The sequence below is a fragment of the Lepidochelys kempii genome, chromosome 10 (assembly GCF_965140265.1).
Source record: "Lepidochelys kempii isolate rLepKem1 chromosome 10, rLepKem1.hap2, whole genome shotgun sequence".
NCBI classification, from domain to species: domain Eukaryota; kingdom Metazoa; phylum Chordata; order Testudines; family Cheloniidae; genus Lepidochelys; species Lepidochelys kempii.
In genome coordinates, this window is record NC_133265.1 from 30,171,212 (window position 1) to 30,198,783 (window position 27,572).

The following is a 27,572-nucleotide window of genomic DNA, read 5'->3' on the forward strand; positions in this document are numbered from 1 at the left end:
TCACAACTCCCTTGTTTCTCCTCCATGGGGGACAGCAGTGGGTAGATCCACCAGCCCGGTTCTTCCCCACCCATGGCATCCCAGCATTCCACTGTGGTGGATGCAGAGAGCCTGCAAGAAGGAAACTCCATGGTGCTCAGAGTGTGGATTTCCTGTGTGGATTCCCCAGATCCTGTCCCCCTTTCCACAGCAGAACTGCACTGGTTCCACAGGGTCAGCGTTCACTACTGCAGGAAGGGAGGGATGATTTGGCCTCTAGTGTCCACTATATGAGGGTCTTCTGGATTGAGTCACACCTAGTTATTCTAGGACTTGGGTCTGCACAATGTAGCCGGCATGTGTTTTTACAGCACATAGTACGATGGGCCCTGATTGAAGCCTTTGGGTGCTACAGTCAGATAAGATTCAGAGGAACAGCCGTGTTAGTCTGTATTCGCAAAAAGAAAAGGAGTACTTGTGGCACCTTAGAGACTAACCAATTTATTTGAGCATGAGCTTTCGTGAGCTACATATTCAAATCCAGACTCCAGCGAGAAACTGCTGAATTGGAATTCATTTGCAAATTGGATACTATTAATTTAGGCTTAAATAGAGACTGGGAGTGGCTAAGTCATTATGCAAGGTAGCCTGTTTCCTCTTGTTTTTTCCTACCCCCCCCCCCCAGATGTTCTGGTTTAACTTGGATTTAAACCTGGAGAATGGTCAGTTTAGATGAGCTATTACCAGCAGGAGAGTGAGTTTGTGTGTGTATGGGGGTGGGGGGGATGTGAGAAAACCTTGATCTATGCAGGAAATAGCCCGACTTGATTATGTAAAGAGTTGTCACTTTGGATGGGCTAGCACCAGCAGGAGAGTGAATTTGTGTGGGGGGGTGGAGGGTGAGAAAACCTGGATTTGTGCTGGAAATGGCCCACCTGTTGATCACTTTAGATAAGCTATTACCAGCAGGACAGTGGGGTGGGAGGAGGTATTGTTTCATGATTTCTGTGTGTATATAAAGTCTGCTGCAGTTTCCACGGTAAACATCTGATGAAGTGAGCTGTAGCTCACGAAAGCTCATGCTCAAATAAATTGGTTAGTCTCTAAGGTGCCACAAGTACTCCTTTTCTTTTAGTCAGATAAGAGGAGGTTACTTTCCTGTAACTGGAGGTTCTTCGGAATGTGTGGTCCCTAGCTGTATTCCACGGAGGGTTTGCACATGAGCACCATGCGCCCGGAGTCAGAGAATTTGAAAGTAGTGTCCACTAGTCTGCGCATGCGCCCTGGCTCACCTCATGGTTTCACTGCATCTCCAGTTCCTTCTCCACAGCAAACCAAACAGATCCATAACAGAGGGGAAGGAGGGCGGGAAGTGGAATACAGCTATGGACCACACATATTAAAGAACCTCCAGTTACAGGTAAGCACCTCCTCTTCTTCTTCTTGGAGTGATGGTCCCTACTGTATTCCACCGAGGATGATTAACAAGCAGTACCTAAGCCAGAGGAGGGTGTAAGGATGAAGATGGAATGGTCATGTGAAGGACTGCTGCGCCGAAGGAGGCATCTACTGCCGAGTCCTGTACTAAGGCATAGTGCGTTGCAGGTGTGCACAGAACTCCATGTGGCTACTCTACATAGGTCCCAGAGCGGCCTGTCCTGGAGGGAGGCCAGGATTGAAGCCTGGGCTCTTGTGGAATAAGCCCACACCCCAGTGTGGGGAGGTAGATCAGAGAGTTGGTAGCAAAGTGTAATGCAACATAAATTCACTTGGAGATTCTCTGGGTAGAGACTGCCTGCTTTCTGCTACTGGAACAAACAGTCTGGGGAGCTTCCTGATGGGTCTTGTCCTCTGCAGGTAGAAGGCTAAGGCCCGTTGGATGTCTAGGGAGTGGAGTCGTCATTCCTCTATAGATGGGTGGGGCTTCAGGAAGAAATAAGGTAAAGCTTTGTCTACATTAGTACTCTTGTCAATAAAACTTTTGTCGGTCAAAGGGGTGTGAAAAAACATCCCCCGACAAACATAAGTTTCACTGACAAAAGCAGCAATGGGGACAGCGCTATGTCGGTGGGAGACGCTCTCCTGCTGACATAGCTACTGCCACTCAATTGGGGGTGGTTTAATTATGCCAGCGGGAGAGCAGACACAGAGCGGCTACATGGGAGACCTTACAGCAGCACAGATGCAGTGGTACAGCTGTGCTGCTGTAAGGTCTGTAGTGTAGACAAAGCCTAAGTAAATGGATTGATGTGAAAGTGGGAGATTACCTCTGGCAAGAATTTCGGATGCAGGCATAGGGACACTCTATCTTTATGGAAAATTGGGAAAGGGGGTCTGCCATCATGGCTCCGAGTTCACCAACCCTTCTCGCAGAAGTGATGGCATCAAGGAAGGCAACTATCATGGAGAGGAACATAGAGCAGGGGTGTGCAAACTTTTTGGTCTGAGGGCCACATCTGGGGATGGAAATTGTATGGCGGGCCACGAATGCTCACTTAATTGGGGGTTGGGGTGTGGAAGGGGGTGAGGGCTCCAGCTGGGGGTGCAGACTCTGGGGTGGGGCTGGGGATGAGGGGTCTGGGGTGCAGGAGGGTGCTCTAGGACTGAGGGGTTCAAAGGGGGATCAGGGCTGGAGCAGGGGGTTGGGATGCAGGAAGAGGTCATGGGTGCAGGCTCCGGGCAGCACTTACCTCAAGCAGTTCTCGGAAGCAGTAACATGTCCTTCCTCCAGCAGAGGTGCAGCCAGGGAGCTCTGCGCACTGCCCCATCCACAGGCGCCACCCCTGCAGCTCCTGGAAGCACCGTCATGTCCCTGCTCCGGCTCCTATGCGGAGGCATGGCCAGGCAGCTCTGTGTGATGTCCCGTCCGCAGACGCTGCCCCTGCAGCTCCCACTGGACGTGGTTCCTGGCCAATGGGAGCTGCCAAGGCAATGCTTGGGGTGGGGGGCGTGTGCAGAGCCCCTGGCTGCCCCTATGCGTAGGAGCCGGAGGGGGGACATGTCGCTGCTTCTAGGAGCCGTGCGGAGTCATGGTATGCGTGGAGTGGGGCAAGCCCCCGACACCGCTCACTGGTGGTAGCTCGAGGGCTGGATTAAAACATCTGACAGGCCGGATGCGGCCCGCAGGCTGTAGTTTGTCCACTCTTGACATGGAGCATGATGCCAATGCTTCAAAGGGTACTTTCATTAGTACAGATAGAACTAGGTTCAGGTCCCATTGGGGAGCAATGGGTTGGACAGGTGGGAAGGTTCTGATGAGACCATTCCAAAACCTCACAGCTAGTAGGTAAGTAAAGATAGAGTGCCCTTTCTCGGGGGGATGGTGGAATGAACTAAATCGCCACTAGGTGGACTTTCAGAGTTGAGGGTAAGACATGATGCCCTCAAAGACAGGAGGTAGTCCAGGAGGAGGGGGATCCCCGCTGATACTGGTGAAATTCCCTTTTATTGGTCCCAGGAGGCAAAGAGTTTCCACTTGGCTCAGTAACAATAAATACCGAATTCTTTCCTGCTGCTGGAGAGGATGTCTTGCACAGCTGAGGAAGAAGTCAGTTCTAGAGCAGATGCCCATCCAAATACCAAGCTATGAGGTGGAGCACCTGTGAATTGGGATGTCTGATCTCACTGTTGTACTGTGTCAGCAGACTGGAGAAGGTGGGGATGGGAATTGGTGGACGGGTTGACAGACGAAGGAGGTTGGGAAACCAGAATTGTCTGGGCCAGTAGGGGGCGATCAGAATGACAGTTGCTCTGTCTCGCCTGATCTTGTGGAGTACTCAAGGTAGGAGCAGTAGAGGAGGGAAGGCATACTGTAGTTAATTTGGTCTGACCCAGAGAGTATGAGAGCATCACCCAAGAGTGGTGGCTGAGACATCCCCTGGAGCAGTACTTGTTGCATTTGCTGTTTATGTGGGAGGTGAAAAGGTCTCTGGTTGGCACGCCCCATCAGCTGCTGAAGATGTGAACTACTGAGCCATGGAGTTCCCACTTGTGGTCAATTGAAAAATGCATGCTGAGCAAGTTCGCAATCACTTTCGGTGTCCCTGGGAGACAGGCTGCGGAAAAGAGGATCTGGTGGGTGATGCACCAACTCCAGAGATGGACTGCTTCTGTGCATAAAATGGTTGATCTGATGCCCTCGTTTGTTGATGTAGAAAAAAGTGATGGTGTTGTCTGACATGATAAGAACCTGATAGGAATGGACGAATAGGAGAAAGGCTTAACATGCTTTCTTTACAGCTCGGAGTTCCAGGATGTTGATGTGCATCCTGGATTCCCAAGGAGTCCACATTCCCTGTGTCATGTGATCATCCATGTGCGCTCCCCAGCCTATGAGGGATATGTCAGTGATAATCATCTAGTCTGGGGAGGAAGGGAACCCCTACGCAGACATGACGTGGGTCTGTCCACCACTGGAAAGGTGAGAGTACCCTGTGGGGAACTGCCAGCATGAGGTCCATGGCATGACAGTTGGGAGAGTAAACTGGAGGCACTGAATGAAGACAAGCAAAGGCCGTGACGTATGTGCACAAAGCCATGTGGCCAAGGAGTGTCAGGCAAGTCCTCATTGTTGACAATGAGAGTTCCGAGTTCTCACAGCGTCTGGAACCTGTCTCTTGGTAGCTAGGCCTGTGCTGTGACTGAGCTGATGGTGGTCCCTATAAAGTCCAGAGATTGTATGGGGCCAAAGATCAATTTCTCGATGTTGATACTGACTCGAGGGACAAAAGAAGGCCAAGCAACGTTGAAGTTGAAACTTGGGCTTCGTGCCTGGACTATGTGGCTAAGAGCCAGTCGTTGAGATATGGAAATACCAAGACCCAGAATCATCTGATATAGGCTGCTATGACAGAAAAAACCTTGGTGAAAGACTCTGGGAATGGTGGAAGTTATTCTGAAGGGGAGCACCCTATATTGGAAATGGTGGTTGCCAAGTGTCAATCTCAGGAAGCACCCATGAGCTGGATGGATATTGATGTTAAAATAAGCGTCTTGCATATCGAGAGTCATATAACACCTGCCTCTTTCTAGGGATGGGATGATCGCTGCCAGCAAGACCATTTGAAATGGGCTTGTGAATCAAGCAGTTGAGATGTTGGAGGTCCAGGATTGGTCTCCATCCACCTTTCTTCTTGGGTATCAGGAAGTAAGTTGACTAGCATCCCATCCCTTGAGATTCTGGGGGAATGCATTCTACTGCTCCCCATTGTAGTAAGGAGTTCACCTCTTGGGTGAGGATGCTGTTGTGAGAGTGGTCCCTGAGGAAACATCAAGAGAGGGGGTTTAGAGGAGGTAGCATGACGAATTCGATCATACAGCCATGGTGAAAGACATTCATCACCCATTTGTCCATTGTTATTGCACTCTGAGCTTGGAAGATGAGAGCTACATGACCCTCAAAGAGGGTAGGGTGATCATAAGGTGGTAGGAAAAGTGGTTGACAGCTCTGAAGGTTGACTCAGAAATACCTTTTAGCCTAGGGGTGGAAGCTGTGAGGTAGAAGCCTGTGATGTGGGTCCCAGAGGGTGGGATCTCTGGGGTTTCTGTCGCTTCCTTGGTGGCTCATAAGATCTCTGATAGTAAAACCGGTGGGATCTGTAGCGATGTGTGGGTGGCGGGCAGTGGAACTTACACTTTGGGGGAGGCGAGTAAATGCCCAGCGAGCAAAGGGTGGTCCTGGAGTCCTTGAGAGTATGTACGGAATCATCCATCTTTTAATTAAGAAGATGGGATTCATCGAAGGGGAGGTCTGCAACAGTGTTTTGCACCTCCTGAGGAAAACCGGAAGAGTGGAACCAAGATTCCTTACACATATCTTTGTACGTAGCCACTGCCCTTGAAGAAATATCTGCCGCATCCACCACCGATTGGAGCGCTGTTCTGGCCACCAGCTTCCCTTCCTCAGATTGCCTGGAAACAAGTCCGGTCCTGTTGTGGGAGTCCATCAGCAAATTCCTCCAGGTTGCTGTAATTCAGGAAGTCGTATTTGGCTAGTAATGCCTGATAGTTCAAAATCCTGAACTGGAGTCTGGTTGAGGAAAAGACCTTATGCTCAAAAAGGTCCAAACACTTGCCTTCCTTGTCGGATGGTGTGGAGCATGGGTGGGGTTGTCTGGTTCATTCAGTCATTGCTTGGACCACCAGGGAGTTCGGGGGGTGGGGGGAGGACGGTTGGATGTGAGAAAAGAAACTCAGACTCCTTAGCCAGAACATAGTAGGCTTTTTCTGCCCCTTTGGGGGTAGGCGGGCACGTGGCTGGTGTGTGCCATACTGTCCTGGCCAGTTCAAGTATGGCATCATTAATAGGCAATGTGACTCTAGTTGGTGCTGGGTATCCTGAATTTCCTCTAGGGGAATGTGGAGTTCCCCCATGACTCTGCACTGTAGCTCTAGCAACTGCCTAAAGTCGTGTGGAGGTGAAGGGGACACTGTAGTCATTGCCTTCTCTGGGGAAGAGGAAGGGAATCTCGCTGTTTATGGCAGCACCCACAGAGCCAGGCTGAGGGGTTCCTCCTCCAGGAACAGATCCAAGCGCCTGCTAGAAGGGGCCTTCAATGGGGAGGCAGGTGATTGCTCCATTGTGGATTGGGAAGGTTCTGAGTGGGGGTTTTGGGGCCAGGGCCCCAATAAGGCCAGAAGGCTGGATCCAGAGGGTGTTGAGGCGGTCCCCTTGGGTTGGAGCGGAGGGTGTTGCCAAGATTGGGATAGCCTTCCCGAGTACATGTACGGTTGGTACAACATCGATGGTCCCTCTCCAGCGTCTAACTTATCACAGGATGAGAAGGTGGACTCCAGTTCCATTGGCGATACAGTCAGAGCCGGTGAAACTATGTAGACTGTCGGAGCGGGAGGTAAGGGGTCTCGCAGTTGTGGCATAGCATGAGGGGGGGAAACAGTCTCCTTAAAAGTAGTGCGAAGACCCTGGGCTCAAACACTGTTCTTGATCTCCCTGGTGTTAGAGGTACCCTTTCTTTATTCGGAACTGGTTGTGGCGCTGCAGATTTCCCCGGAGCAGGCAGATCCTGCATCTTTGGGAGTACTGATGTTGACAGTCCCTGTGGTCCAGTGCCCAGGACTGCTGGATCACCTTGCTTGTGGGACTTCTTGTCGTGTCTATGTGGTTTAGAGCGCCCTCTGTCTCCCTGGCTTGAACTCATCGAAGGACCATCCACTTCCTTCGTTTTTGAGGAAGACTTATTCCAATGCTTATAGATATGGCTTCGTTACCTCCCGACTGGGCCCCAGCATGGGCTCCATGGTGGTGGTACTGCGGGTGCCAGATTTGGACTTGGTAGCAGGAGGCACACTCCCTGAGGTTTCAGGCCAATGTCCGGGGGGCGGGGCGGAAAGTCAGTCTCCTGGCCTAGGTCCGAGTGAGGCCTCATGGTGACTTCCATGAGGTATTTCCAGAGGCGGGAAGCCCAGCCTTCTCGGGTACGGCTGGGGAAGGACTGGCAGATACTACACCTGGATGCAGCGTGAGCTTCCCCCAAGCAGTAGAGGTGGCGTCGGTGTTTGTTAACCAAGAGGGAACACGGGCAGGAGACACAGAATTTGAAGCCCATTGTTCTCGGCATAGTCCAGTACCTGCTCATGGGAACACAGGATGGGGAGGAGGGGGTAGAGAAACAAACCCCTAATCTGTCTACGTTGCTCACTAAAACTAGGATAATACAACAATGTATTTAAAGGTGCATAAGAGATGAAGACACAGAACTTTCAGCAGTGGTGAGAAGGAACTGGAGATGTGGTCCCCACCCTTTATCACCTCGGATGAAACCACGAGGCGAGCCTGGGCGCATGCCCAGACCAATAGACACTACCTTCAAATTCTCCAACTCGGGGCACATGGTACACATGCTAACCCCTCAGTGGAATACAATAGGGACCATCAGAATTCTGGGCCTAGTCCTTGGGCTTCTTGGGGGTTGCATACGAGTAAAAGAGGGAAGATTTTAGTCCCTTGGGTATACAGAGCTCCCACATGTGTAAGTTCTAGGGAGGTTTGTACTCAATAGGTTCTCCTGACACTAACAGAGGGCATCTTTCCAGGATCCAATGGAAGAATAAACGATCTAACATCTAGAACAGGAAGTGATTTTGACTGTCATGGTAACAGAAGGCAGAGTAAACCAGCTAAGGGCAGCTCCTATAGACAGTGGCCACATTTCAATACTTCACCTGCACAAACAGGAGCAGCTTCCTGTTGCAGATTTCCAAGCGCTTCCGCATGACTTCAGATTTCCGCAACTGGCCATCTGCCAGGGACAGCCGTCTTTTCAGCTCCAGAATGCCTCCCTGAGGTGGAAAGAAGGAGGTGGGAAGAGAAGGGAGATAGCGTCAGCCCACTTTAGGCTCTTGGAGGCACCAATTTAATGACAGGCTTGAAAACAGAAGCACACGGACAGCAAAGTCCTCAGTGATGACAGAACTTCCCACAGAGTGGCAGTGGGGCTACATTCATACCAGCACTGTTCTCAGGCTGCTTGGAAAAAAGACAGGGGCATGAACAGACCATGGGCTCCCACAGCTGCGACAAATGGGCCCAATTACAGGACAGACAGGGATGATGTAACTTTAAATTCCATTGAACCAGAAGAGAGACTTTCTGCAGGGGCAGAGCAGGTAGAAATAAAGTACTGAGCTAAAATATGGGACTGCCCTTCCTAATTAGGAGCAGCTGGCAAAGACACATCTCATGTCTACCGGTCTGTACCTTAATCTGCCTTAGTGTGGTCTCAGTCTGAGACCTGGCTCCCATGTGGCTCTCTCCGTTACTCATGATAGTTATGATCAGTTGGGTAGCAGTCCCTAGATTGAACCACCTGGGGGCTGGGCACTCTTAATGAAAGGCCCCCCATTCTGGAATCTGCTCCCCATGCTAGCCCACTAACCCAGTCATTGACCTTCAGGGCCTGGTACAAGACACATCTCTCTTCTGAGGTTTTTGCCTGAGTTTGGAGCTTAGGAATGGAGGGTGGGGTGAGATTCTCAGCTAGTGCACATGCAGCGTCCGTGGAGCAATGGTGATTAGCAGAGGAGCTAGCCTGGGTGTTAATTGTTGTGGAGGATGCCTTTTCTTTGGATCTGGTCACTGGAAATCATATTAAATATCAGCATGAGCCTTGGAAATCTGCTAGCCTCTGTTTTACAAATTACGATCCATCTATCAATAAAATGTTATTACAAAAGCAAGAGCCAGAGGCTTTTCCGACTGGTCCATTGAGTCCCCAGCCATCCCCTCCTGAGCCCTCGGGGTACATTACCTCTGCTTCAGAGACATGCTTTGTTTTCTTCCCTACCAGCTGAGTTTTCAGCTCAGTGATTTCAGCCTCGAGCAGGTGAATCACTTCCTCATAGTCCTGCTCTGCACTGTGGGCTTGCTGCTGAACCACCTCAGCCACCTGAAGCTTGCTGTGCAGGGTGCGGTTCTCGGACAGGAAGTCCAGCGCCTTCTGGAATCGGCAGGGAGAGTTTGTTAACACAGCATCCCCACCAGCCACCGATATCATATCAACTCATCAGCGTTCCTGGAGCTGCTCACAATAAAGCTGCTGCTGTTCTTCCCATGGTACCATGCAAAAAACCTTCATCTATTATAAATATTTTTTCTTTGCAACTTCCATGTCATTTGGCAAAGGGCTGGAACCCACACATGTATGCACCTTCCAGGGTATGTCTACAGTGCAATAAAAGAGTTGCAGCATGACTGCAGCTGGCCCAGGTCACCCAGATCAGTCTCTGGGGCTTGGACTGCAGGGCTTAAAATTGCAATGTAGATGTTGAGTCAAAAAAGTCCAGGACCTCCCTGGTAGCATTCTCTGAAATGCTTCCAGTTCCACAAGGTAGGCAGATTGTAGGGTCTCAATGCGTGGATGAGACGATGGTGTAGGGAGGAGGGGTTTCGATATATTAGGAACTGGGGAATCTTTTGGGAAAGGGGGAGCCTATACAGGAAGGATGGGCTCCACCTAAACCAAAATGGAACCAGATTGCTGGCACTGAATATTAAAAAGGTCGTAGAGCAGTTTTTAAACTAAGGGCTGGGGGAAAGCCGACAGGCGTGGAGGAGAATGTGGTTCGGAGAGAGACATCCCTTAGGGGAGGATCTATTAATGGAGATTCTCTATGTACTAGTAAGGAGGAGAGAATGGAAAATGATAAAATATGGGTAGGATCTGATGAGAAAATGTCAAATGAAAAAGAGTCCCATTCAATTACATCATATAATAGCAGACAGCTAAAAAATGACAAGTTTTTAAAGTGCTTATACACAAATGCTAGAAGTCTAAATAATAAGATGGGTAAGATGGGGAGTGGCACTATATGTGAAAGAAAGCATAGAATCAAATGAAGTAAAAATCTTAAATGAACCAAACTGTACCACAGAATCTCTATGGACAGTAATTCCATGCTATAATAATAAGAACACAGCAGTAGGGATAGATTACCGACCACCTGACCAGGATGGTGATAGTGACTGTGAAATGCTCAGGGAGATTAGAGAGGTTATAAAAATTAAAAATTCAATAATAATGGGGGATTTCAACTATCCCCCTATTGACTGGGTACATGTCATCTCAGGACAGGATGCAGAGATCAAGTTTCTTGATACCTTAAATGACTGCTTCTTGGGGCAGCTAGTCCTAGAATCCACAAGAGGAGGGGGAATTCTTGATTTAGTCCTAAGTGGAGCACAGGATCTGGTCCAAGAGGTGAATATAGCTGGACCACTTGGTAATAGTGACCATAATATAATTAAATTTAACATCCCTGTGGCGGGGAAAACACCACAGTGCCCCAACACTGTAGCATTTAATTTCAAAAAGGTGAACTACACAAAAATGAGGAAGTTAGTGAAACAGAAATTAAAAGGTACAGTGCCAAAAGTGAAATCCCTGCAAGATGCATGGAAACTTTTTAAAGACACCAAAATAGAGGCTCAACTTAAATGTATACCCCAAAGTTTAAAAAAAAACATAGTAAGAGAACCAAAAAAGTGCCACTGTGGCTAAACAAAGTAAAAGAAAAGGTGAGAGACAAAAAGGCATCCTTTAAAAAGTGGAAGTTAAATCCTAGTGAGGAAAATAGAAAGGAGCATAAACTCTGGCAAATGAAGTGTAAAAATATAATTAGAAAGGTCAAAAAAGAATTTGAAGAACAACTAGCCAAAGACTCAAAAAATAATAGCAAAATTTTGGTTTAAATACATCAGAAGCAGGAAGCCTGCTAAACAACCAGGGGGCCACTGGATGATCGAGATGCTAAAGGAGAACTCAAGGACAATAAGGCCACTGTGGAGAAACTAAATTAATTCCTTGCATCAGTCTTCATGGCTGAGGATGTGAGGGAGGTTCCCAAACCCAAGCCATTCTTTTTAGGTGACAAATCTGAGGAACTGTCCCAGATTGAGGTGTCATTAGAGGAGGTTTTGGAACAAACTGATAAACTAAACAGTAGTAAGTCACCAGGACCATATGGTATTCACCCAAGAGTTCTGAAGGAACTCAAATGTGAAACTGCAGAACTACTAACTGTGGTTTGTAACCTATCATTTAAATCAGCTTCTGTACCAAATAACTGGAGGATAGCTAATGTGATGCCAATTTTTAAAAGGGGCTCCAGAGGTGATCCCGGCAATTACAGGCCAGTAAGCCTGACTTCAGTACTGGGCAAAATAGTTGAAACTACAGCAAAGAATAAAATTGTCAGTCACACAGATAAACATAATTTGTGGGGAAAAGTCAAAGATGGTTTTTGTAAAGGGAAATCACGCCCCACCAATCTACTAGAATTCTTTGAGGGGGTCAACAAGCATATGGACAAGGGGGATCCAGTGGATACAGTGTACTTAGATTTTCAAAATCCTTTTACAAAATCCCTCACCAAAGGCTCTTAAGCAAAGTAAGCTGTCATGGGATAAGAGGGAAGGTCCTCTCATGGATTGATAACTGGTTAAAAGATAGGAAACAAAATGTAGGATTAAATGGTCAGTTTTCAGAATGGAGAGGGGTAAATAGTGGTGTCCCCCAGGGGTCTGTACTGAGACTAGTCCTATTTAACTTATTCATAAATGATGTGGAAAAAGGGATAAATAGTGAGGTGGCAAAATTTGCAGATGATACAAAACTACTCAAGATAGTTAACTCCCAAGCAGACTGTGAAGTGCTACAAAAGGATCTCTCAAAACTGGGTAACTGGGCAACAAAATGGCAAATGAAATTCTATGTTAATAAATGCAAAGTAATGCACATTGGAAAACATAATCCCAACTATACATATAAAATTATGGGGTCTAAATTAGCTGTTACCACTCAAGAAAGAAATCTTGGCGTCATTGTGGATAGTTCTCTGAAAACATCCACTCAATGTGCAGCGGCAGTCAAAAAAGCTAACAGAATGTTGGGAATCATTAAGAAAGGGACAGATAAGAAGACAGAAAATATCATATTGCCTCTATATAAATCCATGGTATGCCCACATCTTGACTACTGCGTGCAGATGTGGGCATCTCAAAAAGATATATTGGAATTGGAAAAGGTTCAGAAAAGGACAACAAAAGTGATTCGGTGTATGGAACGGCTGCCATATGAGGACAGATTAATAAAACTGGGACTTTTCAGCTTGGAAAAGAGACGACTAAGGGGGGATAACACAGGTCTACAGAAATCATGACTGGTGTGGAGAAAGTAAATAAGGAATTGTTATTTACTCCTTCTCATAACACAATAACTAGGGATCATCAAATGAAATTACTAGGTAGCAGGTTTAAAACAAACAAAAGGAAGTATTTTTTTCATACAACGCACAGTCAACCTGTGGAACTCCTTGCCAGAGGATGTTGTGAAGGCCAAGGCTATAACAGGGTTCAAAAAAGAACTAGATAAGTTCATGGAGGATAGGTCCATCAATGGATATTAGCCAGGATGGGCAGGGATGGTGTCCCTAGCCTCTGTTTGCCAGAAGCTGGGAATGGAGGACAGGAGTGGATCACTTGATGATTACCTGTTCTGTTCATTCCTTCTGAAGCACCTGGCATTGGCCACTGTTAGAAGACAGGATACTGATCTAGATGGACCTTTGGTCTGACCCTGAATGGCCGTTCTTTTGTATGTTCAGATTCGGGCAGGAGCCTGGCTCTGAAACCCTGCGAGGGGGATGGTTCTCAGAGCCCAGGCTCCAGCCCAAATGTCTACACTGTGAATTTTCAGGCCTTCAGCCCGAGCCCCAAGAGCCTGTCAATTGACCCAGGCTCTGAGACTCGGTGTCATGGGTTCTTTACTGCAGCGTAGACATACCCCAGAGAACATTAAAACAGAGCCTGCCTTTTGCACTTTGGCTAAAGTAATGGAAACAACAGGTGCAGCACACTTGAGAAGTGTGATTTTGCCCCTACCCTCACCCTCTACCCCAAGCAACCCTGCCTGTAGAAGGGCACATCTGGGCCTGATTTCTGTGGGTGCAATTGCATCCATGGAGCCCGGCTAATACCGCCACTGGACAATTCACAAGAAACCTCTAAACTAACCTGGTTCAGTCTCTGAAGTTCATATTCCATTGACTTCTTGCTGCTTTCCACCTCCTTCAGAAGAGACTAGGAGGAAGATTTTCAGTTGGTCAGGCATCATGTTTGACAGCACATTCACGCAGATGAAAAGGCAACAAGGGACCACTGTGATCACCTAGGCTATCTCCTGAATAATGCAGGAAATAGGACTTTCTTGAATTAATTCACTAGAAGCAACTACGGACTTGCAGCTCTCCTCTATAACAGCCATATTTTTAGATGCACTCTTACTCTGCAACTGCCTTTCATTGGCTACACCTTGTATGTATCTGAAAAATGCACCTTCTCACCATCATGCTTTTAACAGCGGAGCTGCCAATATTAGGTTAGATCGGGAGGGTGGGGGGTGTATTTAGGTTTAATATGAGATGTGAATTATTTGTGTTATGTTTTGGATATTTTAAAAATATTTATTTTCTTCTATGGTTTTCCAGTAAAAAAGGAGTAACCATACCCTTTTGGCACATTAAACTTTTGTTTTAAGGAAAAAAACAAAGAAAGAACAAAAATGAAGTCTCGATGAGAGGAAGCACCGTACACATGTCTTCTCTGTAACAACCCACATTGAACTGAATGCAGAATGATGGCTGCCTCCAACAAATGCCTAGAAATGTAAAGGTGTGATACACATAGAAGACCTGCCCAATTGTCACACTGTTACATCCACTATATTTGAATATTGAAACACTGAGTACAAAACGCCCAGGACAGAAAAACATGCTTGAAAGATAACCCTCACCTTCAGCCTTTGGACTTCCTGCCGCAGATCTGTCATTTCCAGTTGAAGCTGTTCCAGTTCCTCGCCATCGGTACAGCTGACGGAGTCAAAAGTCTGGAAGACATTGGTGCACACGGTGAGTGAGTTCGGCTTTTCTTCCACCACGAGCATGTGGTTACAACGCATGCATACTTTTGACATACCCCTACCAATGATTATTCCAAATAATTTTCAAAGACAGTTTGTGTTTTTACAAAACGACACAAGTGTCACAATAAATAATCTAATTGTGGTTTTGTATTCCATAGGAATTCAGGCTCCACGCCATGAGACAGCTGGACCAGTGGTTAATTCTCACTGTGTTACTGAAGTGACAATAGCTGGAATGGATTCACCATGGCTAATTTTCCTTCTGTATCACCATCAAAGTGACATAAGATAGCACCTTTAGGCAATGAAATAGCTTGAATGGCTTTATTATGGTAATTTTTTTCTTTTGTATGGCTAGAAAATTGACATCAGCAGCTTCCTTCAAACCATTATATAGGTTTTTTTTTTTTAGTCATCAAGCATGTGAAGTCAGGTCTTTTATGGGATTTCCTTTAAGCTTTATGATTAAGGGATGAAATTCTAGCCTCTCTTTTCTATAACTAAAGTATAAGTGAAAGATAGCCCGTTAGTCTTTGCCTGCTCTGCCTTTTGGAGAAAGATAGCACTGTCGCTATTTTTTTCCACAGTTTACAGCTATCATCCAGACCAAGAATCCAGGACACAGCTACTTGGTCCCAAATCATATTATAGTATATCCCTTTCTCTTACACCAGCTCACAGTAAGACCCAGAAGGTCTTTGATGTGAAAGGAGCTTTGGAACCAAGGCAGGGTGCAGTAGGCTAGGAAGAGAAGCAAGAAACAGTATTTGGCTAAGGCTGACCAGAGAGTGAAAAGCAGATGTATCCAATAAACTGGCCACTTCATGCTGAGTGAAGAGCACAGAACTGGCGTCAAGGCCAGCCTCCTCCCGCTCATCTTGCAGCAGATCCCTGAGAGCTTGAAGAAAATCTATGGGGGGGGGAAGAGCGAGAGTAGTCACAGTATGAAGAGAGAACCTGGAACTGAGTTTACACAGCCAACTTTCACAGAAGCCACAGATTATCCAGAAGAAGGTAATACATTTCATTTCCATCACTACAAACATTATAGCAAACCCAACCACCTCCAGCAGAGAGAAGGTTCTCTCTATCCCATCCCAAATCTCTGTACGTTGAATGCAGGGTCAATATGCAGTATGCTTTTGCTAGCCATGGTTTAGAGACCTCTGTGCCAATTTTCTAGAAAGCATTGCTTAGGATTAAAAACAAACAAACGAAACTCAACCACCTAGCATTTTCATCAGAGAAACTTCTTGGAAGCAATGCTGAACTTCAGTGCAGAGACAAAGTAGTTACGTGACCAAACCTTAGGGGGCAGCAATTTCCTGCCAGCCCACAGAAAGCAGGTTTGTCATTCTGTTTTTGCAGCTTCCTTTTGCCATTGCTGGTGAGCAGGCTGAAGGTTTGAGGAGAAGGGGCCTGTGCACTCCCTCTCTGTTACTCCCATTTTACATGTGGACCAGTTAGAGGCTTTTTCCTTGTGTGATTAGTTACTGAATAAATTGCATCTGAACTAAAACCTGTCTGGGCACCGAACCATAGGGTTAGAAGGGACCGCAAGGGTCATCTAGTCTAACTCCCTGCCAAGATACAGGATTTGATGGGTCTGTGTCTTTATTCTAGCTGTCACCTCACAGGTGGCATGTCTCATGTCCCAGAGCAGTCAATGGCATTATACCAGGGATGAAATGCACCCTCGGTCTCATATTGCACATCGCAGCACCCTGCTCACCTCCATAGGCCACTGTTCCCTGCGAATCTGTGATCAGACTCTGCTGTAATTGCTTCCTCTTCTCCTCGGTCACATCCAGACCCAGATATTGCAGCACCTTTAAACAGGAGCAACAAGTCCACAGAATAATCCCCACAGGAATGCAAGTTTTCTGGAAGGAGTTGGGGGGCGGGGGCAGTTTGAGCTGGATTTATCATCAAGTTCATCATCATTCACGCCATAAACATGACTTTTCATGGAGCAGGTCTGGCCTAGGTCTCCAAGTCACCTCCTCACCTAGATCTGGAACCATGTTGCATCTCTTCTGATCTCTTCCCATGAGCACGTCCTATAGAGTATAGGAAGATCCTCAGCTAATACAAACTGTCATCGCTCCAGTGAAACCAATGGACAATTTCCACCAGCTGAGGCTGTGCTGCTAAAAGTTCAACTTCCTTTCAGGTTCCCATTTATGCTCGCTCTCTCATTCCCCAGAATGAGTCTTCGGTGTGGTTAGAGCGTGCAAACAAGACAAGTCTCACTGCTTTTTTCAGCAGAAGGCATTGTCATAATATTTTACACTTCCATAGGGCCTTCCAGCTAAAGAGCTACGTTGTTATTATTTATTGTTTCTTTAGTTTGTGTAGCAGACACAAACATTAATTAATCAAACCTCACTGCAGCAACACAGACAAATATACCCATGTTATTTCTATTTTACACATGACAAGACTGAGGGACACAGAGACTAGGTGACTAATGCACGGTCCCATTCTGCATCGAGTCAGTGACAGAGCCTAGATTTGTAGCCATGTATTGTCCCCTTCTCTAACGGCTAGACACATGGGAAATCCCGGATTTTCTCAAGCTTGGAGAATCCCTTTTGTGGGAAATAAAATGGCATTCAGAAATACAGCTTTTAAAGTGCAAGGTAAAGTGTGCTATGCTCTTTATACATGAAGCAACTTTGTGTTAAAGCCAGAATAAGTAGAGACCAATGAGAAAATTCAATCCTGAATTCTAATGGAGAAGCATCGTGCATTTCTAGCGGGAAACTTTGTGCCCACATGCTACATTCCTCATTTTCCTGGGATTCCAACCTGAAAAGGCAACTGCTTCGTCCACCATGAGGTGGCAGCAAACTCTAGCCTCTATGCCTGGAACAGTTGTGTCTTGCCTAGCAAGCTGTATCAGCTCCAACAGGAACAATAGAACCAGATACTCATGACAGTCGCTATACCTATCCAAAAGCCTGTGTGGGGAGATAACCTTGGGATGAGTGGTATATTTCTAGACTGTATCCATCACATTACAAGAAAATACAGTATGGGTGGGCAGGGTGCTCATATTTGATATAAAATGGTTGAGAATAAAGAACCCAAGGGACACTCTCAAGTTAATTAGGCCTCACCATTTAGTCACCAGTAAGTTCCAGTCCCCGTCCTTTGAAGAGGATTGGAATGTTTTGTTTATCAAAACACTTTAACTAGGAAAAAACCCACAACATCCTTTAGATCCTCAGCACTTCAAGCACAACTTGATACATTGTGATATTGGGCCTGATTCTTGCTTAGGGCTGGTCTACACTGGGAACTTACACTGGCATAGCTACATCTACATTCATACCCCTGAGAGACGTAGGTGTGCCGATTCAACCCCTGGTACAGACAACACTAGGATGATGGAAGAATTCTTCCGTAAATTTAGCTCCTGCCTCTTTGTAGTAAGGTAGATTACTTACCCTAACAGGTGAACCCCCTCCCATCAGCTTAGGTAGTGTCTACGCTGTAGGGTTACAGAAGCACAGCTGCAGCTGTAGCGGTTTCAGTGTAGATGTGCCTTTACACCAGGGGTCTCAAACATGCAGCCTGCGGGGTTATTTCCTGCGGACCGCCAGGCCCTGCCCCTCCCCCCCGGAGTTATTTCCTGAGGGCTGCCAAGCTCCCCTCCCTCCTCCTCTCCCCCCAGCGCGCCGTGTCTGCTTTTCTGCCTACCTCCAGGCGCTTTCTGCTGCCAAACAGTTGTTTGGCGGCGTTTAGCGCTTTCCAGGAAAGAGCGGGGAGGAGTGGGGAGCCAGGCGCTCAGGGGAGGTGGCGGAGAAGAGGCGGGGCTGGGGGAGGGATTTGGGGAAGGGGTTGGAATAGGGGTAAGGAGGGGGTGGAGTTGGGGTGGGGACTTTGGGGAAGGGGTTGGAATGGGGGTGGAAAGAGGCTGAGAAGGGGCGGGGCCACATGGAAGGGGTGGAGTGGGGGCAGGGCCAGGGGCAGAGGGCCGGGGGGGGGGGGATGTCAGTGATGCGGCCCTCGGGCCACTGTACTAGTCCTCATGTGACCCTCCTGGTGATTTGAGTTTGAGATCCCTGCTTTACACTAATGCCCACTTACATGGTTCTAGCAGTATGAAGGGGCCGTGAAATGGGTGTAGGTTAGTGTAATAAGAATTTAGGCCATCATGGCAAAAAGTGCTTGACTTCAATGAGAGCAGGACTGGACCCATAGATAGCAGAAGGGGGGTCCTTCTGAATCAAAAGCTCTCTATAGATGTATAACACTAACGCCAACAATAACCTTACTATAGGAAGACATGGCAGATTTTAGGGGCTCTCTGGACACAAAGCCAAGCCAGGAGAATTCAAATGCCCATAGGTTCTAATCCACGTGATGCCGCCACGCTGTGTCTTCCCCGTTTCAGGTCTGGCAACCTCTACATCTCCGAATTTTGGAGGAATGGTGCACATCCTTCTTGACCCGCAAACTGAACTCAGATATGGTGCAACAGTGTCATTTTTTTCATGAGTCCTGTTCTGATACTTTGGTAGAAGCCTATTATCCCCCTATCTCATTAATCAAATTAGGACTTGAACCTAATTGTACTGGATGAGCTCTGTGATCCTAAATAATGTAATCAATGTTTTGAGCACTGTGTCTGTATCTCACGTTACCTGAACTATGACTCACATGTATACTAATAGTCCTATACACCCAGGTCAGGCTCTGGATTAGAATAAAGGGAAATCAGGTGGAGCAGACTGAATCCAGCACTAGATGATGTAGGTGCAGATTAGGTCACGTGACCCAGTGCTATAGATTTATTCTATGCAAACAGAAAGGCACCAGATTCTCTCAGACTAGGTTTGTGGTATTTTAATCTCTCCTGAAAGCAAGCAACATACTAACTCCAATGCCTTTCATTGACACCGTCAGCATGAGCCCGAACATAATGTTTGTGCAACAGAACTGGGAAAGATTCAAGCTGAGAAACCTAGATATACCCGTAGCACCACATGTGCTTCCATGGGCTTTCAGTGCATAGACACCAAGGTATAGTCTGTGCACTGATTTGAGAATATACGACCACATTTAAAATAAATGGCATATTGCCAAAGATTAACAGCCTAAAAAAACCCATTTTTTCCACCAAATACCTCTAGATGGCTTGAGCAAAGACAGAAAATTACAAAACTAAGTAAGTAAGGCAATGCCCAGGTTTGGACAAAGCCTTATTGCAATCAATCATTCTCCAACATTTCCATCATTCTTCAAGATCAAGATCCTCTCACCTGGCACTCTCAGTCCTGATCCTTCATCTGCCCTGCAGCTGCCAAGAGTGCTTGTGTAGTGACCATCAATCATGGATTTACTGTGTGCCCTCCAGAGCTAAAAACATGAGCCTCCTCAGCTTGAGCTACAGGAGTAAGTCCCAAGTGGAAACTGTAGGTACGGCAGCCCCTATGGGCCAGGCTGAGATGGACACTCATGCACCAAACAGCAGCGTGCTCTTGATTCCATGAACAAGACATATCAAGACAACGTGAAGATGAAAGTAAGCTCATGTTAATGTGACCCGTGTAGCAGCTGGGTTATGCTCCTCCCATTTGCACCTATGTGTTCCATTTCCCTGGTTCTGGACTCCATATTTACCAGTGCAGTATCTCCCTTCATTCCCCGCAGCAAAGGCTCTGGAAGTCTGTAAGAGCATAGACTTCTTTCGCTGAGTCAGTCAGCTGCTCACCCAGCACCTAGATGTGCTCACACTACCTGCCACAGCACCCACTCATGATAATCTGTTCAATCTGTTCCGTGAACCGCAACCTCCACTTCTAAACGCAGCACTCCCATAGGTGAGGGAGCCAAAATCCCCCATCCCATCTTCAAGAGGTACCCACTCACATCTGGTGATCCAGCAAACAGGGGAGACACCCCCACAGTGGGGATCACCAAGGCAAAGGTCAGGAGGCTGTGGAGTTGCAAATAATGACCTTGCTCCTTGCTATAAAAACGTACAGCAAGAGAACTTACTAGCATCTTGCGTGCAATAAAATGATCAGCATCATTTTAACCAGTCATTTATCTGGAAGGTAATCTTAACCCAGCAATATTATGGTAAAGACAATAGCCCCAGCTGAGATGTGGCATACCAGGATGACACTCCCACTAAGACAATACAATACAATTGTCCTCCTTATTGAAGCCAGAAGAAAAGAGGAAAAAACAGGTTTGCAAAAAAAAATAAACTCATCAGAATATTTTTCCATTTTGGGTTCAAACTTGACCAATTTTTCATTTGTAATTTTTTTTGCGGGTTTTTTTTATCCTGATTTCCATTTTTTTTTAAATGATAGGAAAACAAAACAGGATTTCAGCCATTTATGTTAGCAAGCAAGCAAGAGAAAACCAAATATGATCATTTTTTTTCATTTCTGATTTTGATGAAAAACTGAAATATTTCTAAAAACATCCAAAAAGGGCTATTTTTGAATGACAAACTTTCTCTTTGAAAAATTTCAACCATCTCTAGCCTTCAGACCAAGACTGAGTCTGCCCCTGCACCCTGGTTTGCTGCTCATAAGATCTGAAGATGCAGAAAGTGTTCTTTCTTTTGCTGTTCTATTTTGTGTTTATGTTTTCCTCTGGCCTTCAACATTTTTTGGCCCATTATCTCCAAAGGCACCTCACCTATCCCTCCAGTGAAGCAGCTGTCTCCAAGCAGGACATTGATACTGCTCTATTAACACGGAATGCTGAATTGGACAGAGGCCCACAAAATGATCTCTGAGGCAGAGACCCATGAGTAAAGCCCTTTCTGAGCAAGAAGGACCTGTTTCAATTCCTGATCTTGCTTGACCTGGGACTGCCAGGGTAACTTAACATAGTGGGGTTCTCAGACTTTCATGGCATGGATCACATCTTAATATCCAACCTGACTTCCCCTCCCGTCTACCACCATCTGGCCCCACCTCTGCTCTCATTTGCCACCACAGCAATTTTCTTCATGGAAAAGCAATATGAGGGAAATGTTTATGTAGTTTTAGCTTCTTTTAATGCGATTCAGCAGCTGGAAAGGAGGAGGAGGAGCCGGCACCATGTAATCAGATGCAGTCTGGGAGCCCCCTACTGAGCACAAAATCTCAATTTCAAGGCAGGAAGCCTTTCAACTTACCAGTTCGAGTTTCCCATCCTTGAGTCGAATATGGGGATCCAGCGCTACTTTTGGTTTGCTGCCTGAAGCTGCCCTCTGACCAGAAGGTGAAGCAGGTGCTAAATAACATTAAGCAATCATTAGTAGAAGAGCATGGAAAGGGCGGGGGAGGGATAGCTCAGTGGTTTGAGCACTGACCTGCTAAACCCAGGGTTGTGAGTTCAATCCTTGAGGGGGCCATTTAGGGATCTGGAGCAAAAACTGGGGATTGGTCCTGCTTTGAGCAGGGGGTTAGACTAGATGACATCCTGAGGCTCCCTTCCAACCCTGAGATTCTATAGTGGGGGGAAGAGATATGTTGACAAGGAACATCCCAAACTAGGCTTTGGCATTGCATGAAATATGTTGCAAGTACAGATGAGCTAACATCAGAGGCCAGAATTTTCAGAGGATGGGTGCTCAGCACTCTCTGAAAAGCAGGAATCTTTAAAGTCTCCACTTGGGCATCACAAATGAAGGCAACCAAAAATTACAAGTCACTTCTGAAAACCTTGGCCTGAAGTTTATATATGAGGCCTGGGACTCTGAACTTTGGTGATTTGAATAAAATTCAACCTGGATTCCGACCACCCCAATTTATGCTTCAGTTTTACAGAACCAAAACCCAATCAGTGAGGTTTTATAAAAATCCACCACTGGCCCCTTAGCCCAAGAGTTTTAACCCAGATTCAAAGTAACGTTTATGTAAGTGCTGGACTGAGTGTGGTCTCAGAGAAGTGTTCTGAACTCTCATTAAAGAGAGAATTCACAGGTTAAAAACACCACCAAAAAACATAGGGTGACCAGACAGAAAGTGTGAAAAATCAGGACAAAGGGTGGGGGGTAATAGGCATCTATATAAGAAAAAGCCGCAAATATCGGGACTGTTCCGATAAAATCGGGACACCTGGTCACCCTAAGAAAACGTGTTGCCGGATTTCTCCCTGCGTTACTGTTATGAAGAGCACCAGCTCCCTTTCACTCAGGCTGAGCAGGCTACATAGTATGTGCAGGGTGTACGGTTAAGGTGAGGCTGGAGAGCGCTTGTGTCCACAACAATAGAAATTGTGTTGCAAAAAGGGAAACAGTAGAGTGTCTCCGTCAGAGAGGACGACTGAGGCATTGGGAGAGAGACCCAGCCACTGACAGCCTGCTCTTCATTCCAGGGCGCATTTTCAAAAGTGCCCAAATGACTCAGGAACACAAGTCCCATTGACTTCAGTGGGACCTGTGCATAGGAAAATCCCACAATTCAGTTTATTCCTGCAGCCCCCAACAGACCTATTCAGAAAAGGGCTGCAGAAACTGCTGCTCATTTAGGGGGAGGCCCAGATAGACTCTAAAAATGGGTAATGCCACCGCTGCTTTTAAGACCCTGCTAATGATGCTCTTTGAATCTGATAACAAAAGGGGCTTATAAAACCTGACCCTGTTCACACCAGAGTCAGTGACAAAATTCCCATGGACTTCAGTGATACAGGATCATGTAACATAGAAGAGCGTCGGAGAGCCATTTTCTTTCATCTTTGCACTGCCTGGGAACTGGGGCACAGGTTAACAAAGAAACTGATACCCAGATCACCTTAAAGACCTCCAGCTGTTTTAAATCAGTGGGTGGGATTTTCCAAAGAACAAGGGATTTAGGAGCACAAGTCCTGTTGAAAAAAATTTGTGGGACACATGCTCCTAACTCACTGAGGCACTTTTGAAAAAATGCCATTCACTGTGACTCTCAAATGAAGAGAAGATTTTATGGAAACACAGGGGAAAAGCAGCAGAGGTGCTGTCACAAGCATAATCCTCCTAATCCTGATATTTATCTGTCCCGCTAATGCCAGCATCTGGGAAGCAGGGCCTGAGGTAATAAACGGGTTCACTGGATTGGTCACCCAGCCCCGTGCTGTGTAGGTTCAAGGGCTGATCATTCCCCTTCAACTCCTTGCTAATCGGGATTAGCTCCATGCGGCTTTGCTCATAAACTCTTAACACAAACATCCTAGGCAATCCTGAAGGCCACCAGGCACTGGTGATCAGCCAACAGGCCCCAGTGACTCGTTCAGATTTCAGACTAAGCTCCTGTTCACCCCAAGACTATTTGTTTATTCCAATGTATAATGGGGCCTGTTCACAACTCTGTGCCCTTCACAGCACTCATAACACCAGCTATTAAAAGCAGACATCTGTAATAGACTGCCTGAGATGATTCTCAGCCTAGATTATACTATTTGCATGACTAGCAGCCTGACTGAGATCAGTGTCCCAGTGTGCGAGGCGTTGTACAGAAAAAGAGCAGGAGATAGTTCCTGTCCCAAAGAATTTACAGCCTAAAAGATGGGAGAGGGACACAAGGGAGAAGTGACTTGCCAAGGGTCACATAGCAAAGCTGGGAATAGAACCCAGGGGTTGCTTGACTCACAGCCTAGGGCCCTGTCCACCAGACTACACTGCTTCACAGGTCTGCAATGTAGATAGACTAACAAACAACTGCCCCCCATTGGCTGGCCTTGGACCATCCCTTCAGACCCCCACCTTCCAGAGGAAATATGTTCTTGACAGCATGTCCTGTGGTTAACAAAGCAGGCCTGGGGGCCTTACCAGTGTGGGGAAGCATATTTCAGAGTGGAGGGTCCTTAACAGAGAGCTCCCTGCCTGCAGCTCTCTCTTGTTTCAACCAAGGGATCTCTTCTCAAACGCCAATGCAAAATGCTTTGGGGGGTAGAAGACAGTCTGTCGTTAGCCTTGTCTGCACTAGGCAAAAGGTGGGGTTTCACCAGGTGGTAGCTAAAGGGTGGTGACAATCACATAGCGAAACCTAGTGTGGCTAAGGCAGGTGTAGCTTTCACACAGTAGTTGGTTGAGGTAACCTGTAGGTTCACCCTATACCTGATCACATGTGCATACTGCCTTGCCCACACTAGGATGTTTTACCACATATTAGTTACCATGTGTTAGCTAGCATGGGGTAAACTCCACACCTTTATCCCCGGTGGGGTGCACCCACAGTGTCAGAATAACTTTTACGGCATCATGCTGAAGATTATCTATTGGGTCACTAAACTGTAATTTCCAAGGGCTCCAATAAGAATAGTGAAGACTTATGTGAGTCCAGAATTCATCCCAGTGCGACTTTACCTGCCATCACTGAGTGCAGTAATTCTTTTTATGAACTGCCCAAATGGCAGGAGAAGAGAGACGTTTACACTCATTAAAACTATTTCGCTATATCATCAATTCAAAGTATCATGGTAATTAGGAGCTCAGTTCCCAAGGAACATTACTCCATATGAATGTCTGTCTCAAAATACCTTTGTGTATTGCAAAGCAGTCTGACAGCATTAGCTCTACTGTGCTGACGTAGAAATGGACAAGGACAGGCAGCATGGCAGATAAAGCATTTACTCCTTGGGGGAGCAGAACCATGAGCCCAACAGATCAGATGGGCTTCTGTAGATATTATTCATTTTCTTTTTCTTATTAATCAAACACAAACATCTCTGAGAGTATAGTGGAAGGGCTCAAAATGCCTGAAGGAGAAAAAGTTTATTGAGCTGGGAATGTGTTATTTAAGCCACAAATGCCTCAGGATCAGTCAGAGGGCTCAGTTTCTTTTTCCTCAAAACGTTCTACATCTTCAACTAATGCACAATCTCGGCTGGAGAAAACAGAGCATGTACATTTTAGCATACACGTACCTGAAACAAGCACGCAGATATCACACTGCCTGGGGCTGGCACATGCCCATTTGCAAACTGCAACCTTCATACGTGCCTTGGATTATTAGTGTGCTTAAGCTGGGCTTGCTGATTTTTGCGCTTGCTTGAAAATTGCCCTCAAGTGTTTAATGTGCAAACAGATCAAGCCACTTTAGGATTCAGAACTATACAAAGTGGGATCTTAAGTGGAAGAAATGTGTGTTCATGTTCGTGCTTGAAAAATGTGTTTGATGTGTGTATGGAAAAAAATTGTCCACTGAAATTTTTCAAAATTGGAAATGTTTCTAACCAACTCTTATCTTAAATGGTAAGTCTCAAGCATCAGCCAGAAGAGAAACCTGCAAGGAGGGAGTCTTCTGTTCAAACCAAAGCAAAAAAAAAAAAAAAAAAAAAAAACCATGTGAAAGCAAGAGGTATGTAGTGGTCTGTGAGCACAGAGGAAAACAACATTTGAAAGACAAATATCTTCTTACATGTGAGCCTCGGATGCTGAGACAAAGCCCCCTAAATGGTTGTTCTATCCCACGCTTTACAACTACCTCTTCATGGATAATTGGAGTCAACTGATTTGGCTCAATGATCGTGGAATCATGTTCCTGTTTGGGGCCATGCTGTGCTTTGGAAGCAACACTGATTTATCTATTTTTTAACAGCAATTCAGCTTCCAAGGGCCATTCAGTCCCACCAGCAAGGCTGCCAATTAGTGCTGACTGCAGTAAGGATATCTGGCCACTGGACTGATCCCAAAACCACATTTCACACGGTCTTTAGATAATAGCAGTGACACTCCATCACTACCAACCCGATACAGAAACAGTGACCTAGAGATGAAAGGCTCTGTATCCCATTGCTAATCCCTTGAGACACTCAGTCACCCCTGCAAAGACCTCTGCTCCTATAGACAAGCTGACATGGGTGTATCTAATGCCTACTGAATAGAGCCCTACATTAATTGCACCATTGCATTTAATCAGTCCTAATGGACTGGACTCTGTCATTACATTATTAAACTCCACCTACACTGCTGTAGGTATTTAAAGCTTCATTTCATTACTTCTGATACTGAGGAGTTGTGGACTAGATACCTTCGCCCCCTGCACAAACAGAGGAGATCGCAAGAAAGCATGCCTCTTACCAGATATCGTGAGCTCTGGGGGGCAAATGTCTGGTGATGGAGAAGGCACAGGAAAGAGATTTTCTTGTCTGGTCTAAAAAACAAAACAAAATAGCACAGAGGACAAAATGCTAAACCCAGTTTGCCAGTGTAAGTGAAAAGCAAAGGTAGGGGGAAGAGCTCAATAGGTCCCAGCTGCTCCCTAAGGAATCAGACTGAACCATCTCTTGTGTGAAGCACCATATGAACCTACTGTGCTAGAGAGAGAGAGTGTGAACAATGATGATGAACCAAACAAGAGTCCTGGGTTTGGAGTAAAAGGGGTTGTCTCAGTAATAGTCCCAGAGGCCCAGATCCTCAAAAGGTTTGTGCGCCTCACTCCCATGTTCATTACTGTGGAAGCTAAGAATCTCCTGGATGATTGCATACACAGGGGCTAAACTGAAGTAACTTTACTGAGAGCAGTGGAATCACACCATGGATGACCCAGTGTGTTGTAGCCACCAGGGTTTGTTTAAAACCCTACATATCCAAGACACCCATGAATTCTTAGGGAGTTTGGATCATCTCAAGGGCACCTCTAGTATTACCCAATGGACAGAAAGCAGAGCTACACCTCTACCCCGATATAACACTGTCCTCGGGAGCCAAAAAATCTTACCACATTATAGGTGAAACCGCGTTATATCGAACTTGCTTTGATCCACCAGAGCGCACAGCCCTGCCCCCCGGAAGCGCTGCTTTACCGTGTTATATCGGGTCGCATTATATCGGGGTAGAGGTGTATCTACAAGGACATGCTGGAATCATATGCAGCGGGGACTCTCAGTCTGAGATCAGAGAGCTACAATCATAATACTAAATGGGAGAGGGGCTCCAGTTGGGTCTATGGCAGGGTGGGCAATTTTTTGGCCCAAGGGCCACATCGGGGTGCAAAACTGTATGGAGGGCCAGGTAGGGAAGGCTGTGCCTCCCCAAACAGTCTGGCCCCACCCCCTATCTACCCCCTCCCACTTCCTGCCCCCTGACTGCCCCCTTCAGAACTCCTGACCCATCCAACCCCCCCTTCTCCTTGACCCCTAACCGCCCCCTCCCAGGATCCCCCGCCCCTAACCGACCCCCAGGACACCGCCCCCTATCCAACAGCCCCCTGCTCCCTGTCC

At 46.6% G+C, this 27,572-nt stretch overlaps 1 protein-coding gene across 7 annotated transcripts in view; it reads right to left on the minus strand.

Moving 5' to 3' along the window:
- The window catches only part of LOC140918363 (syntaxin-binding protein 4-like), a 123,396-nt gene that overhangs the window by 11,237 nt on the left and 84,587 nt on the right, over nt 1-27,572 (minus strand). For 6 of the 7 annotated variants that reach the window (XM_073362553.1, XM_073362556.1, XM_073362555.1 and 3 more), the window contains 8 exons: nt 26,431-26,503; nt 21,565-21,662; nt 16,147-16,243; nt 15,197-15,324; nt 14,286-14,378; nt 13,508-13,573; nt 9,246-9,434; nt 8,161-8,277 (listed from right to left, as the gene is read on the minus strand). In XM_073362553.1, coding sequence (XP_073218654.1) covers nt 8,161-8,277; nt 9,246-9,434; nt 13,508-13,573; nt 14,286-14,378; nt 15,197-15,324; nt 16,147-16,243; nt 21,565-21,662; nt 26,431-26,503 — 861 coding nt within the window. The remainder of the gene's footprint in view (nt 1-8,160; nt 8,278-9,245; nt 9,435-13,507; nt 13,574-14,285; nt 14,379-15,196; nt 15,325-16,146; nt 16,244-21,564; nt 21,663-26,430; nt 26,504-27,572) is intronic. The other variant, XM_073362558.1, reaches the window with a different exon arrangement.